Source organism: Malaclemys terrapin, chromosome 16, assembly GCF_027887155.1.
Source record: "Malaclemys terrapin pileata isolate rMalTer1 chromosome 16, rMalTer1.hap1, whole genome shotgun sequence".
NCBI classification, from domain to species: Eukaryota; Metazoa; Chordata; order Testudines; family Emydidae; genus Malaclemys; species Malaclemys terrapin.
This window is the reverse complement of record NC_071520.1, coordinates 25,418,641-25,433,654: the sequence shown is the minus strand read 5'-3', so window position 1 is coordinate 25,433,654 and position 15,014 is coordinate 25,418,641. Positions and strand designations below refer to the sequence as shown.

At 47.8% G+C, this 15,014-nt stretch overlaps 2 protein-coding genes across 4 annotated transcripts; one reads left to right on the top strand and one right to left on the bottom strand.

Annotated features, from left to right (window-relative positions):
* Positions 1 to 697: 697 nt before the first annotated feature.
* Positions 698 to 8,239, bottom strand: RILPL2 (Rab interacting lysosomal protein like 2). The gene is made up of 4 exons (XM_054006544.1): positions 7,293 to 8,239; positions 6,073 to 6,224; positions 2,254 to 2,367; positions 698 to 1,006 (listed from the first exon to the last, which is right to left on the bottom strand). Exons 1-4 carry the CDS (start codon positions 7,629 to 7,631, stop codon positions 976 to 978), a joined length of 636 nt encoding a protein of 211 aa, XP_053862519.1. The 5' UTR covers positions 7,632 to 8,239; the 3' UTR covers positions 698 to 975.
* Positions 8,240 to 9,446: 1,207 nt separating this feature from the next.
* SNRNP35 (small nuclear ribonucleoprotein U11/U12 subunit 35) lies at positions 9,447 to 14,025 on the top strand. Of its 3 annotated transcripts, none has more exons than XM_054006327.1 (2): positions 9,447 to 9,754; positions 10,809 to 14,025. In XM_054006327.1, the coding sequence occupies exon 2, from the start codon at positions 10,812 to 10,814 to the stop codon at positions 11,619 to 11,621; it is 810 nt and encodes a 269-aa protein (XP_053862302.1). In that variant the 5' UTR covers positions 9,447 to 9,754; positions 10,809 to 10,811; the 3' UTR covers positions 11,622 to 14,025. The 3 variants fall into 3 exon arrangements, with proteins under 3 accessions (XP_053862302.1, XP_053862303.1, XP_053862301.1); XM_054006328.1 differs by lacking the exon at positions 9,447 to 9,754 and adding an exon at positions 9,761 to 9,871; XM_054006326.1 differs by lacking the exon at positions 9,447 to 9,754 and adding an exon at positions 10,048 to 10,636.
* Positions 14,026 to 15,014: the final 989 nt, after the last annotated feature.

Below are 15,014 nucleotides of genomic sequence, written 5' to 3'. Positions count from 1 at the left end.
TGTTCTGTATATGCAGCTCATGTAGGTATGCTTTTTTTTAATCAGTGATTATCTTCCCAAAACTAGAATTATCTCCATTTTTAGTGTTTTCATTCCCATTCAGTACCTATGAGGAGTCAGTGTTGAATGTGCTATATCTCAAGAATATAGGTATTGCCTCCAAAAGGTTCCAGTACTAACTGAAGTCCTATATGTCCACTGAGCAGGATGAACATATGTAGTAAGTGTTAATACTCTGCTACAACTTGCTTTACTTTTGACCTGAAGGATCACCCCTAGCCATGAGAGTTCTATATCCATGATCTAGCCAATGCTTGGCTTGTGAGTCTACTGCTAAAGGTGTCAGATACTCCCAGTTATAGTAGTCTCGGTGGTAGGCATTAGGCTGCTGAACAGAGGACATCAAACTAATTTAATACAAACCACAAGACAGCCACCACGTGGGCAACTTCCAGTTTGCTTCAGCTTCTGGGTTGCTTTAAGATATGGATATTTCTGGAGTCAGACCACTGCACAACAAAAGTCACTTTAAATTTAAATGTAAATATATTTGTCTGTCTTTGTAGATAGTGTAACTCTAGCAAAATGTCAGCAAGATCATTCTAGCCTTTGAAAATCCCCTAGGCAGTGAGTGGAAAAACTAATATTCTTTCTTCTGTAGGCTATGTCTTGGTATGGTTCTTTGAAAGACTGAAAATCACTATATAAAAAAGGTTTATTCCGTACCCCATCCGCCTGGATATGTCTAGAGGAAGTCTGCCATCCTTTACAAGAGGAGAAAACAACACTTATTCCTTAATACAAACATTGTCAGAAATGTTATTTAAAAAAGCAAAATCTGAAAGTATTATACAAATACATGTTCTTGAGATGTGGCCTCTTCTCTACAGTGAAACTGATTCTTTTCCTTCAAATGCTTCTTCTCAAGGGCTTTATAGGCTGCAACTTTTGGAGCAGAAGTGGCTAAATTCTCAGTCATATTCGTTTTCCGTATTTAAAAGAGAACCTAGAGCAAAAAGAGGAGGTGGGGGAAGTGTCTTACAAAAAGGAAAGGCTACACCCACCAGCTGAGTGTAACACACTGGGCTGCTCTCAGGGGCTATAAGCGCAGAGCTTGAGCAGGCTCCTGCTGCATATAGCCCCTTGAATCCCATCACAAAAAAACCTTGGGGGATAGTACACAACACAACGTGGACATTCTTAGTGTACTCACGGGGGAGGCAATGGCCTCCTACAGCATAGGAGAGCTTAATGATTAGCTCTGAAAAGCTGGCAATTTTTTGACCAAGTTGGCTAAATTCAAGACAATAAATAAATACCATGCAATTTCATGTGTCGCCGGGCTGAGACCTTAACTGAAGGCTTCTTTGTGTAGCAAGGATTGCTTGGAAAGTCTTTGGCCTCATAGGGTGCTTTTCACAGGCACGGAGCAAAATCACTTCTCCCTTTGCTGTTGTGCTAGTATGTGACGCAACCAGCACTGTCCAGTGGGTGCGGCTAGTATGCAGGAGAACTGGGTTCTCTCCCCGTCTCTGCTGTGTCATGCTGTGACCTCAGGCAAGTCACTTCACCTGTGCCTCAGTTTCCCTATCTCTACAATTCTGATGCCCACCTTTATAAATCACTTTTGAGTTCTACACCTAAAAGGTGCTATAAAAGTGTTAAGTTTTTACTGTTATTTTGATGCAGTGTGTCAGGGATGGTGCACTGCTATAAAGCGGTCTGAGACGTAGTTTCCTCTAGGAATCTGAAACAGTGAGACCTGAAAGCTGGGCCATGTCATTTAAGTGGTAATTTCCCTCTAATTTTGCAAGAAGTATTCAAGGATTTGACCTGGGACCATTCTTAAGAAACCCTTTCCTCCTACAGGCACTGCTACTAGTTAAAGGGATTGTGTCTGATGCCTGTTAGTTAACACTGTTTACTTAACAAAGCATTCATCCTCTCTGTCTAATTCAGACTATCCCTGTCATGAGATTAACTCACATAAAAGTTAACTGAAGCAGCTATTATTTTTGCCATCTTATCAGAGAGGAGCTATGCCCAGCTGCAATGTGAACCATCTGGGTGGTAGACTCCTGATGCTACCAAATTTTGGTTGGCTTCAGGAGGAGGTTTGCAGGCATCAGGATTCCAGCAACAGCCCTTAATTTTTATAATGGGGAAAGGGGGTGTGTGTGTGAGGGGAGAACAAGTATCCAATCAAGTCAGCCCACCACTATAAAGTGCTGCAAGAGAAGTGACAATACTTACAGACGCTTTATGATTGTTTTCTCTTCGTTAGATTTGCTTGAGCCAGAAGGACTGCAGACAGTGGATTCCTTTTCCATTGGCCCAGCCTGGTCCTCCCTCTGTGAAATGATGCCACTAGCAAACGAGTGAGATGGGAATTTTGTTTTTAATCTGTGCTACACCTCTCCCTCCCACACCTCCATTGTGCATATTGAACCCTTTCTTAATTGTGGCATCTGAGCAGATGATGTCAAAATACCCTGCTAAAGTTTGCAGCACTGTCACGTTTGCTGGCTGTGGTGTCTTTGCACCTTTCTTTTGTGCGTAGGAATGTTGTACTAGTTTTAGTTTGTGAAAAATGATACTAGGAACTGTTCTGTGCTGGTCTGTAAAGCTAGGGCATGCACAATGCAGCCAATATTACGTCTTTATTAATGTAGGCACCGATTCAGAAAGCTCTTAACTTGTGCTCAAGTCCCACTGAAGTCAAGTTGTGTGTAAGTGCTTTCCTGAATAGGAGCTCTAATTTCTCTGGACACAGCTAACCTGGACTAATGCTAATAGTGAATCACTCTTATTTTAATTGTGCACAGTAATTTAGCTTAGATGTAGTGCAGTTATAGCTGTGTTGGTCCCAGGATATTAGAGAGACAAGGTAGGTGAGGTAATATTTTTTATTGGACCAACTTCTGTTGGTGAGAGAGACAAGTTTTCGAGCCACAAGGAGCTCTTTTCCAGACCTGAAGATGAGCTCTGTGTGGCTTGAAAACTTGTCTCTTGCACCAACAGAAGTTGGTCCAATAACAGATATTACCTCACACACCTCGTCTCTCTAATTTAGCTTAGAATATTTTGATAAGAACCCCACTGATAATTGTTAGAAGCTTATATAGCTACAGATGGAGTGTGGTGTAATTATTTAATACTCAGTGAGGACTGATTTTAATCCTATGTTGCATTTGTAAAGCACCTTCCATCCAAAGATCTCAAAGCACTAAATTCCAAGCTTGGTTACATTGGGGCAGATCCAGGGTATCTCCAGCACAGTCACTTAGATTTACACAGGTGTAACAGCAGATTCTGGCCTGAATCAATGAAGGTCCACAAGACCCCTGTGAGGTAGATAAATGTCACCTTCCCCGTGTCACTTCCCTTCCCTACACTGGAAATGTTCAGTGGTTACAGCCTTAGGGCATATAGTTGTACCAGTGCAAACCCCTACTCTAAACAGGCAAAGCTACCAGTGCAAGCCATAACTACAAGCATTGCTGGCCTGGATTAGGGCTTTGTATGGCCAGGCAGAGGGTGCTCAGTTCTACACCTTCACGGCCATCACTGCACTGACCTAGCCTGACTCTGCTTATCTTGAGATCTGAGGGGATCAAAGCCCACAATATGCAGATAAGCAATGCTGTTCAATGTGGGCACTGAAACATACTCCTTCAAAAACACTCGAGACAAACTCATGTCTTTAATAATACATTATCCAGCCAGTAAAACATTTTCTGTGAGTCTTAAATTTAGGATGTGACATTTTGTGCTATACACGTGCTATATGGAAGTATACTCATGACATTCTAAAACACATTTTTTATTTCAAAGGTCCCATATTTATACTACTTTGTTTTGTATCTGATGCCTTCAGTTGGGTTTTTCAGCACCCTGGGCACCTTGTTAGGAAGTTACCATGTAAATCAAATTATTATTTTTCCTCTCATTCACTTGGATTGAAATCCATTACTGACAATACGGGTTGGTAATTAGAGCCCCACAGCTCATGATCCACTTATGAATTAAAGCAACAGAGGGTCCTGTGGCACCTTTAAGACTAACAGAAGTATTGGGAGCATAAGCTTTCGTGGGTAAGAACCTCACTTCTTCAGATGCAAGACATGAATTAAACATTCACATGGTTAATTTGTAACTTGGATTCCAATGAGCTGGGTTAGGCAACTGGAGAGTCAAGGGCCAATGGAGCCATTAATGTGTGACTGAGCTGGAGGAGTGGGTCCTTAACTGCATTGCTGGCAAAACTGCTGTTTGAGTGGGCAGGTCTGAAACTGGCTTCTCAGCTATAACTTGCATTATGCATGTCTGTTACAGAAGTGTACTCAGGATGGATTTATTATTATTTGTATTATGGTATCATAAGGGGACCTCAACTGAGATCAGGGCCCCATTGTGCCAGGCACTTTACAAAGGGCTTGTCTACACTACCCGCTGGATCGGTGGGCAGGGATCGATCCAGCAGGGGTCGATTTATCGTATCTAATCGACCGCTGAGCGTTCTCCCATCTACTCTGGTACTCCATCAGAACGAGAATCGCAAGCGGAGTCGACGGGAGAGCGTCAGCTGTCGACTTACCGCAGTGAAGACACTGTGGTAAGTAGATGTAAGTACTTTGACTTCAGCTACGCTATTCATGTAGCTGAAGTTGCATATCTTAGATCAACCCCGCATGGTAGTATAGACAAGCCCAAAGAGAGTAAAAGTCAGTGCCTGTCCCAAACAGCTTATGGTTTAATTAGTCAAGCCAGACAAAGGATGGGAGGTGAAAACAAAACAAAAGAGAGGTGATGTGATTTGCCCAAAATCACACAATAGATCAGTGGCAGTGCCGGGAACAGAACCGAGGTCATCTGAATCAGGGCCCACCCTAGACCAAATGGTGCCCCAGGCGAGGAGCATCTTCGGCGCCCCCTCTTTGTTAAACTTTTGAATATCTTATTTTTTATTGCATTTTTAGCCCATTTCACGACTTTGATGCATGACTTATCCCTGTCATATAAGACAATAAATGCTAGGATCTGTAAATCTGTATTTACTCATGCCATATATAAGCAAATATGGCATACCTGAGCCATGTTACTTCAAACATTCTATGTTCCCTTTTGTCACTAACAACAAAAACAGCATCCCGAGACCAGTGCCCCCCACGCCTGGCACTCCAGGCAGTCACCTGGGTCACCTGCCCTGAACTGAATCCTTATCCCTGGGTGAGTTTTTTGTAGTATGTGCCTTACTCAGTCTTTAGCTGGGGGTCTTACAAAATATGCACTTTCATCCTGAACAATGCTAAAGTGCTTTACAGCTATACATACAGCATCACGGAAATGCACACATCTCTGAGATGAAGGGTGGTAAATAAACTAGCATGCATAAGTCTGCACAACAGGAGAAGGGAAATTTTAACTAAGGCCAGCAAGGAAACCTCCCTGCTCTTATGACAAGTGGCATAGGATAGATACCTACATCCTGGTTTTCATCAAAATGCATGTGTGCAATTACTATAATTGCATGTGCGAATAAGGTACTTGCACTCACACATGGCTAGCCAGGCATACCTACACACTGGATTTGTGTGCCCAATTTCCTACTTTGCACACACAGTTGAAGTAACTGCCTGCAGATGTTGGTATGTGCAATTACACATGTTTTTGACTCACACAGAGCAGGCAGAACTTCAGTTTTAAGGTTGATTTATATAGAAAATTCCTTTTGAAACCCCCACTCCCTGACCCTTCTCTGCTTGTCAGTTTATCCTTACACCGTAAGCTTTTAGGGGCCAGAATGTCCCTTCTTTTTTATTAATATTATTAATAATAATATTTATTGTGATAGTGCCAAAGGGGCCAACCAAGAATAAGGCCCATTGGGCTAGGCTCTCTATAACCACAGAGCTCCAAAGAGTTTACAGTCTTGTATACCTGGACAGTGCCTAGCACATTGTGGGTGCTACAGCAAACAAATAACACTAATCTCCTCTGAAATGATCCCTACATAATAAACAGGTGTTATAAACAGGGGTTCTTTGCTGACTGGATGACCTAGTGATCTACCTCTTAAAGCACTGTAGCTCCTCTTGTGTAATAAGAAGTTGTGCTTTCAGCTGGTTACGTTCCTGCAGCACATCTCTCAACTCCTGCAACGTGAACCGTGGACGATTTGGATCTGTGAGATCTATTATCATTTTGTCTGGTCCAAGGCTCAGCTGTAGAACAAAGGGCAACAGTTTAAAAACCAAGCAACCGTAAGGACACCACATGCCCAGATAACCCCTGAGCAGCTGTCAGGCTGTACCTTAGACAAGGAATCATCTTTATCAATCAATAGTAATTTCCATTATTTATAGACATTACAATCTTGATCTTTCATACAATGTAGGTGCAAAATAATTATTTGTATTTCAGTAGTGCCTGTGGGCCCCATTGTGCCAGGTGCTTTATGCACATATAAGACAGTCCCCACCCCAAAGAGTTTACCTCTAAACTTGCAAAGGAAGTGCTGTTATCCCCATTGTCACAGACAGGAACTGAGGCCCAGAGAAATTAAGGGACTCGCCTGTGGTTGCAGAGAGAATCTGAGCAGAGCTGAGAACTGAACCTAGCTTTCCTGAGTCCCAGCTGAGCGCCAAAACCACAAGGTCATTCCTCCTCTGATACACCTAATTTGCACAAACACAAGGATTTCACATGTGTGCAAATGGCTAATTAGGTGCTTTTGTGTGAGCAATTGTACATAAAAGACAGATGTGCAATTGTACATCTACACTACATGAAAATCAGGGCCCGGATGTCTGAACTTCTCTCTTTCAGCATATTGACTCTGTCCAGACAAAACCATGCCCTATACCTACAATACTACAGGACATTGTACCGTAACACTGTAGGTTGTTTAGCCAGAGCCAGTCTCTGCAAGGGCAGCTGGGTCAGGAACTTCAACAGGGATGAAAAGTAAACTTCTCCAATAGGGCCTGTCCACACAATGGCTTGAATCATGCTAGCAAAAGTGTTTTCCAGTGTGTGGTGCTAGCATGGCCTCCCATCGGACAGGGATTTTTGACGTTGAGAATTCTGCTAACCTCAAACTGTGCCTACGCTCATGAGGTTGCTCACAGCAGTTTCTCAACGGAGCTGTAACTCTGTCAATGTGTGAAAGGTGGGCCAAATTGATGGAGATGTTTCGCCGAATGTCACTAGTGTAAAGTGTAGTTAATAAAACCCCATGCCTCCACAATAAGCAGATCAGTTCCTGAGGTTGCACTTGCCCTTATACCTACCTGCTCTGCATTCCCTGGGGGACCCTCCTTTCTGAGTCCCTCCACCTCCTTTCTGAGATTGTCTCTCTCCATCTTCAGCTCCTCCACTGTCAGGTTACTCTCATTCACCAAAGCTTCCAGCATTTCCAGAATCCTCACTATCTTGAACTGCAACTGGGCGACCCTGGTGGGCACCTCCCCCTGGGGCTCGCTGCTTATTTTCAGGATCTCCCTGCCCACCAGGTAGGAAATGTCATAGACATCCTCTGCTGTCAGCTGGAAGGGGCTCTTCTCAAAGGCGCTTTCAGGACTAGGCTCTTCCTTCACCTCTCCCTCCTCTTGGTGCTGATGACCCTGCATGGCAAGCCCCAGTGGGGAGTCTGGAGAAGGCTGGTTTCAGACCTGCTCCTGCAGTTGTCGCCTGCTTCGGCTGCCACACTCAACAACTTCCTTCCTCCTCCTCTGTGAAACTTGTTAACCTGTGACCAAGTCCTCTCGGCCTCCAGGGGAGGCTCCTGGGGGCCAATCAGATAACAAGGCTGGGAGGCTGGGGTGGGGCTAAAAGCCATGTGGGAAGCGAGGCCAGCACGGGACAGCTTCCCTTCTAGCTGGAGTGGCCCCTACTCTCATTCTTAGGCAGTGTCCAGGAGACAGAGATTGGCTGCAGGGTGATAGGCTATGGGCGTGTGTTTCACTGCTGGTTGTGCAGACAAAACTACCCAGCAGACCCAGTCTCTGTCGCAAGAGGCAGGGCTGTGGCTGGCCTGGGAGTGATCTGTGTTGAAGTACTGGGTGGAGGCTTTTGCAGGCAGGCGGGATTGATGCTGCGAGGGCAGCTGGAGACATTTCCCATTGCATTTTGCAAGAAGCACTATGACAAAGCAAACCCTGGGCAGGGTGAAGCGTCTGCCCTCCCTGGGTAACGTTTGCAGTTTCCATGGAGACGCCTCAGGATGGGGAGGGACTGAAACACTCCTGGGTAGGGCCAGTTTCCCACTCATATGCCTCGGGATGTAGGGGACCCTTATCACAGAACCAAATATTCAGCTCTGTCTCCAAAAGCAGGGGCCAGAGCTGCCCTTGGGATTTAACAGTCCCCCCCCCCCCCGCGCATAGCTGCTTTGCCTTGTGCACTCTCTTGGGCAGGGCTGGCTTTAGGCCAATTCAATTTTCCACCAATTCCCCCGAATTGGGCCCCGCGCCTAAGAGGGCCCCGCGCCCAGTGGCAGGGCCGCCGGGGTGGGGGCAAGTGGCCGAGAATCCCTTCCCTGGCTAGAGGCTCCTTTTTAATTTTTACTCACCCGGCAGCGCTCCGGGTCTGCGGCGGGTCCTTCACTCGCTCTGGGTCTTCGGCAGCACTTCGGCAGCAGGTCCTTCAGTGCCACCAAAGACCCGGAGCGAGTGAAGACAAACCGCCGAAGACTACGAGTGCCGCCCGGTGAGAACAAGCCCCACATGTTTTTTTACGTGTTGTTTTTTTTTTTCAGTCATCCCTGCCAGGGCCCCGTCAAAACTGTTCGAATCGGGCCCGCACTTCCTAAAGCCGGCTCTGCTCTCGGGTCACTACAACTCGATTCGGATTTGAAAGTGAATTCCGCTCTGCGGATCCGTAGCTCGGCGGCAGCTCCGCCCGTGCCACAGCTAAGCCAGGCGGGGATTTGCGGTGCTGCTCGCACGCCCCGGCAGACCGCACATGGCAACAACCCCTGGCAGGGGCAGCGGCTCTGCTCCAGGGTCACTGCAAAGCCCCTGTTGTCTTAGCCATTGCACGGGGGAATAAAGCAGCCAGGCTGGTTGGTCTGCAAGGCAAGGAAGGACTCTGGCCAGGAATCCCTATTCTGGTTAGGGCTTGGGGGTGGTTTCCTGTGAACTGTAACGGGTCTCAAAAACCCGGCAGGCTCCTGCAGGTCGCTGCCTCCCCCGGGCAATGGACGCAGCTGCTGCAGCCTGCCCCCCTCCAGCGGAGAGCGGGTGTGAGCAAAGCAAAGATATCTGCAGCCAGCCCCCCTCCCCCAGCAGGGGGTCAGCAAGGCAAACCCATCTGCAGCCAGCCCCCCTCCCCCAGCAGGGGGTCAGCAAGGCAAACCCATCTGCAGCCAGCCCCCCTCCCCCAGCAGGGGGTCAGCAAGGCAAACCCATCTGCAGCCAGCCGCCCCCCCAGCTTAGCAAGGAACATGCATCTGCAGCCCGCTTCCCTCCCCCAGGGCCCGGGGTGAGGAAGGCAAACGCATCTGCCTTTCTGGAGCGCCACTTTCCGCGGGCTTGGCCCGGCCGGGGCGCAGCGCGCTGCCCTCGCACAATTCCCGGCCCCGGAGCTGCGCTTTGCACAAGTCGCCCCTCCCCGCGCGGGATTTTGCTAAGTGGAGACGTCTGGGCTTTGCGCGCACGAATCGGCCCCTGCCGACGGGAAGCCGGCCGCGGGCCTGCAGCCGGTGGGCGGAGAGAAGCGCGCCCGGGCCCCGGGCCGCGGCGGAGGAGAGGCGGTGAGCGTGCGGGGCCGTGCTGGGAACCCCGCTGTGCGCGGGCGGGCAGATGGCGGTGGTGCTCACAGTCCCCAGGCCCGGTGTGAATGGGCCCGGCCCCTGCACCGGACGCCTGCAGTAAGGGGGCGTTAGATGTGTCTATGGCCGCCCCGGGTGGCTGGAGAGAGGGGCTGGGTGTGGGCTGTTAGGGGAGGTTCAGCCCCAGAGCTGGGGGGGGGGGATGTGCTAGGCCTGAGCAGTGCTGGAAGGTGGGGGAGGGGTGTGCTGACTAATTTCGGGGACCGAGGGGGTTGAGCATCCCCCGGGTTCTTGGCAGCGCGTGAGACCCCGAGGGCAAAGGTAGGAAGGAGCCGAGCTGGCTGCTGGGTTGTGCACGCTGCAGGAAGCGAAGGGGCGAAGTCTGCAAAGCCCAGCTGGGGGGCTGAGAAGCACATGGCCTGTGCCCCCCCCCGAGTGGCCTGTGGGAGGCATCCGGCCTCTTTCTGCACTCGCTTAAAAAACACCCAATACCAGAGCATCGGAAGGATGTTCCCCTAAAATACACCCAGATAATGCAAGGCTTCCTCCCACACCAGGAAGCAAATGCTCCCCACCTCCACAGTGAGCAAATCGCCTTTCACAGGGGGCTAGAGCTGGGGGGAGTCTAGTTGAAAAGAGAATTCCCGTGGAGTTTGTTTTAATTAATCTTATAAAGGATTCTTTGTCATTTCTGCAAAGTCTAATGGTTTTTTTTTAGCGAGGATGCAGGATGTCTAGGGTTTTCTGTGCCCCTCATGGCCTATCCAGGTGGAGTGCTAGCAGATGAATCTGTGCTAAGAACTGAACTCTCTGCGTCCTAGTTTTCCCGTCTGTAAAATGGGAATCAGCCTGTGGTGGAGTGTTGTAAGTTCATTCATGTTTGTAAAGTGCTTTGTGATCCTGGGATGGAAAGTGCTATAGGCAAATGCCAAGTATCCTCATTAACTGTGTCTTCCAATTCACCTGTAGTGGTGAACGTTTATACAGAATGTTAGCAGTGATGCTGGAGTGTGTTTGATGTTTGTGTTCCCTCTAGAAAATGAACGAGTGGGCGCCCATAGCGAAAGAGTATGACCCCCTCAAAGCAGGGAGCATTGATGGCACAGATGAAGAGCCCCATGACCGTGCCATTTGGAGGGCCATGTTGGCACGGTACGTACCTAATAAGGGGGTTACAGGAGATCCCCACCTCACTCTGTTTGTAGCAAGACTGAATCTACAAACCACAGAGGAGAAGCTGAAGGAAGCCTTTTCCAGGTATGGAGACATTAGGAAGATTCGTCTGGTTAGAGACTTGGTCACAGGTTTTTCCAAGGGCTATGCGTTTATAGAGTACAAAGAGGAACGGTCGCTCTTGAAAGCCCATAGAGATGCCAACAGGCTGGTTATTGACCAGCATGAGATATTTGTGGACTTCGAGCTGGAAAGGACCCTCAAAGGATGGATCCCTCGGAGACTTGGAGGTGGTTTTGGAGGCAAGAAGGAATCCGGGCAGCTGCGGTTTGGAGGGCGGGACAGGCCTTTCCGAAAGCCCATCAATTTGCCAACTATGAAAAGTGACTTCTATGGAGAGGGGTCAGTGGAGAAAAGAGAGAGGAGCTGGTCTCGTGAGGGAGCGAGGGACTGGAGAGCGAGGGACCGAGACCCTGAAAGGAACCGAGACAAGAGATGGCTGGAAAGGGAGCGATCGTGGGCTTGGGGTGAAAGCAACCGGGAAAGAGAGCGGGATTCCAAAGAGGAAAGGAGCAGAGGAAGAGAGAGGAAGGACAGAGAGAGAAAAGACAGGGAAAGAGACTGGAGCAGGGAGAGAGACCCTAAGAAGCAGAGAGATGACGACAAACATCGGTAGAAGAAAGTTCGATAAGCTGAACACCCATGAACTGTGGGGAAGTTTACACAGTTTACACAGACCCCTCCAAAACCTTCTGATTCAAACAACCCTGAACTGAGGTCAGGTTCTAAATCAGGCATGGGCCCGCCTCTGGTTTAAGAAAGCTATGAGCACAGATTCAACCTGTGGCTTTGCTGCGTGCTTCCAGCCTGCAAGGAGTCCTGCTAATCACCTGGAACTAGATCCTCAGCGGGTGTAAAATTGGATAGAGCCACTGTCGTCACCAAAGCTGGGCCAGCCAAGCAGCTGGCCCATTGTCTCTGGTTTATTGTCCTTCAGGTAATTTCTATGGTGGTTTTGCCAGAAAGAGGGGACAATGACTCCTGCAGTAACCTGTACCTGTGTTGAGTTGTGACTCTCTTATTTATAGAGCTTTTGTTCTTTGTCTCATGTATTATGTGGTATCTGCCTTTTCTTTGGTTTGATTCCCCACCCCCACCTTGTTAAATTTAAAATTTAAATTGTTCTTTGTGTGCAAGCAAATCTTCCTGTAGGTGTATTCTAAGTATGCAGTGACTGTCTCCTTTCTTTCTGGAGGTCAGGACTGTAGCAGGATTCCTTAACATGGTTCAAACCATTCTATACAGGCAAGGCCAACATCTCTTATAAACAGGACAGAGCCCCAGTTCTGTTATGACATGATTCCCCCTTACTCAGTAGTTTACCTCTATAGATGGGCCCTTATCCTGCGTTAGATTCTGCATAGCCCTCCCCCACTCACTCAGCTTGGAGCTGAGAGAGCTGCAGCTGGCATTGGTATCATAGTCCCAGCCTTCCAGATATTGACAGGAGTCCTGCAGGAAAAAGAGGAGAGCCAGAACTGGGCATTCACAGCAAAAGTGTTAGAAGGCAGATCTTAAGACACAGCCAATTATTTTATTTGTTGCTCTTCAGAGGTTTTCTTTACGCAAAGTCTCACTAATGTGTTTTATAGAGCGGAGTGGAGGGGTAGCAGGATCTGGGAAATAACAAAAGCATTGGAAAGCACACAGTATTGCATTTACTGCATCTGATGGTATCGGGCTCTATGTAGTTCCATTTTTAAGAACGTTAAGGAACCAGTAATCACTGTTTGCTGTGGGTTCTCTATTATACTTTGCTGCGGGGAGACCCAATGGAATGTACAAGTTGTATGTACCTATGAAAATAAAAAGGAAATGTTTAAAAAAATTTTAACCACACGATACTTGGCATTCTGTAAGGAACACCAGACTTACAGATGTGCCTGTATTCACACCTAATTCAGTGGGATGCAAAATGAAACATGTGTCCAGGCTTCTTGGCTATTGAGAGAATGGCTTGTTTGTATATGAGAGAGCCCGGCCCTTAAATATTTCCTATATATGCCATGTGCTCATATGACAGACTGATGAAGTCACCTATTGAAGAAATATCTGTAAAATCATCATCTTTGGCTTTTGCAAATGTTTCACACAATATAAAATGGATAGGAAATGATTCAGCTGCTTGAGAGATATGGGGATAGACATAATGTTTAGAAATAATGTTTTTGACTGGTGTTGGGTGCAATGGGGAAACATGCCTTAGAAATCTTTCTTTTAATGGAGAGCTGCTTCATTCAATCCTCCCCTTTAACTAGCAGAACTCGTATGTTCTAGACAGAGAGATACATGAGGGCAGATTGCAGGTCACATGACTTCTCAGGTTAATTTCCAGCAGCTGTTGCGGCTATAGCACATCCCAGTGTAAAGTCTGTGGAGAGCGCCCAGTCAAAGCAAAGTGACCCGACTTTCATCTGTGTATTCCTTTGTTTTGAAACGCCTGCTTTAGTTTTCAGAATGATGTCCCTGGACCAGCCAGTGGGACAGTTATGCAATGTAATACAACAGCCATGTAACCTGTTGTCTACCCTTTGTACCACCACAGCTGCTGTTGGGTGCTGCTCCCACAGGGTGCAAGAATTATGTAGTTTGTAATTTTGTTATTGTCCCTCCTTGTCTCCTGCTCCCTTTGCACCTCATTTTCTCTTTCTTGCCTAGAGAGCACAACTCTGAGGTTACGCCCACCCGAACTATTTTGCAAAGCAAGAAAATGCTTTTCTGGGTCAGTCCATCTTCCTCGACAGCTGAGCTGGCTATAACATGGTTAAAAGTTGTAATGGAGATGGAAGCGAACTTAACAAGAGTAAAGCCCAGCCCGTCCATGATTTTAATCTGCTTCTGGGGATGAGAATGGTTGCTGGGTGCACTACAGCTGCTAGTTGTAACTGACTGCCCCACCTCTGTTACAAGTGTAGGGTAGATAAAGGCGTTTTGTGCTAGAACCTGTGTAGTTTTGCTTCTAGCAAGCTCAGCATATTCGTGTTTAGTAGGGAGAGGCCCTGTTGAAAGCAGGGCGGCGGCAGCAGCTATGTAAATATTCTTACCAGAACAGTTCCAAAGGGTCCTCCATTGTTTACACTTTGGCCTAGATCGCCCTGTGCTTACTACTCAATCTTGAGGCTAGTTCAGTCCCTAGTGCAGCAGTTCTCAAACTGTGGGTCAGGAGTCGGGACCCCAAACTGGGTTGCGACCCCATTTAATGGGGTCACCAGGGCCAGTGTTAGACTTGCTGAGGCCCAGGCTGAAGCCGAAGCCCAAGCCCCACCACCCAAGGCTGAAGCCGAAGCTTGAGGGCTTCAGCCCAGGGTGGAGGGGCGCAGCCCCCCCCCTCCGGGGGGGGGGTCATGTAGTAATTTTTGTTGTCAGAAGGGGGTCACGATACAATGAAGTTTGAGAATCACTGCCCTAATTTACGCCCAGCTGTCCAGGGCTCCAAGGGCCATTCTGGCAGTTGGGGATTAGTGTGGCGCAGGGACACCCAGAGCCAAGGGCTAGAATAGGAGTGACACAGGAGCTTCCACTCTGCTTTGCATCAGCCAAGGATTTTCCCGCACAGTGAGAAGCTGGGGGGTGGGGGGAGAGGGGGTTGCACTGTGGTGGAGTCCAGCATCTGATCCATTATTTCTAAGTCCTTATTTCAGTGGTGAAAGTTTGTTTTAGAGGCAGGAACAATAGAAATCTGCTATAGTGGCTTCCCCTTCAAATCTGCACTATTCCCCCTCCAGGCTTTCCCTTCTACTGATCTGCCAGCCTCTCAGTTTAGTTCAAGGAGACTTTGTTTGCATGAGGAGCAGTACAAGCTTTGTGAATGTGTAAAGAAAAGATAAACCCCTCAGCTATGTGCCAAATGAGTAGAACCCACTCAGGATCGCATTACACGCTGTATTTCAACACCAGATAACCTAAGACACTCACATAGCAAAGTCCATCAGAAATATTTATTAGATTATTGAAGAGATTTACTGTTAGACCAAAGAAACCTCAAAGACTCCGCACAGTGAATGCAAGA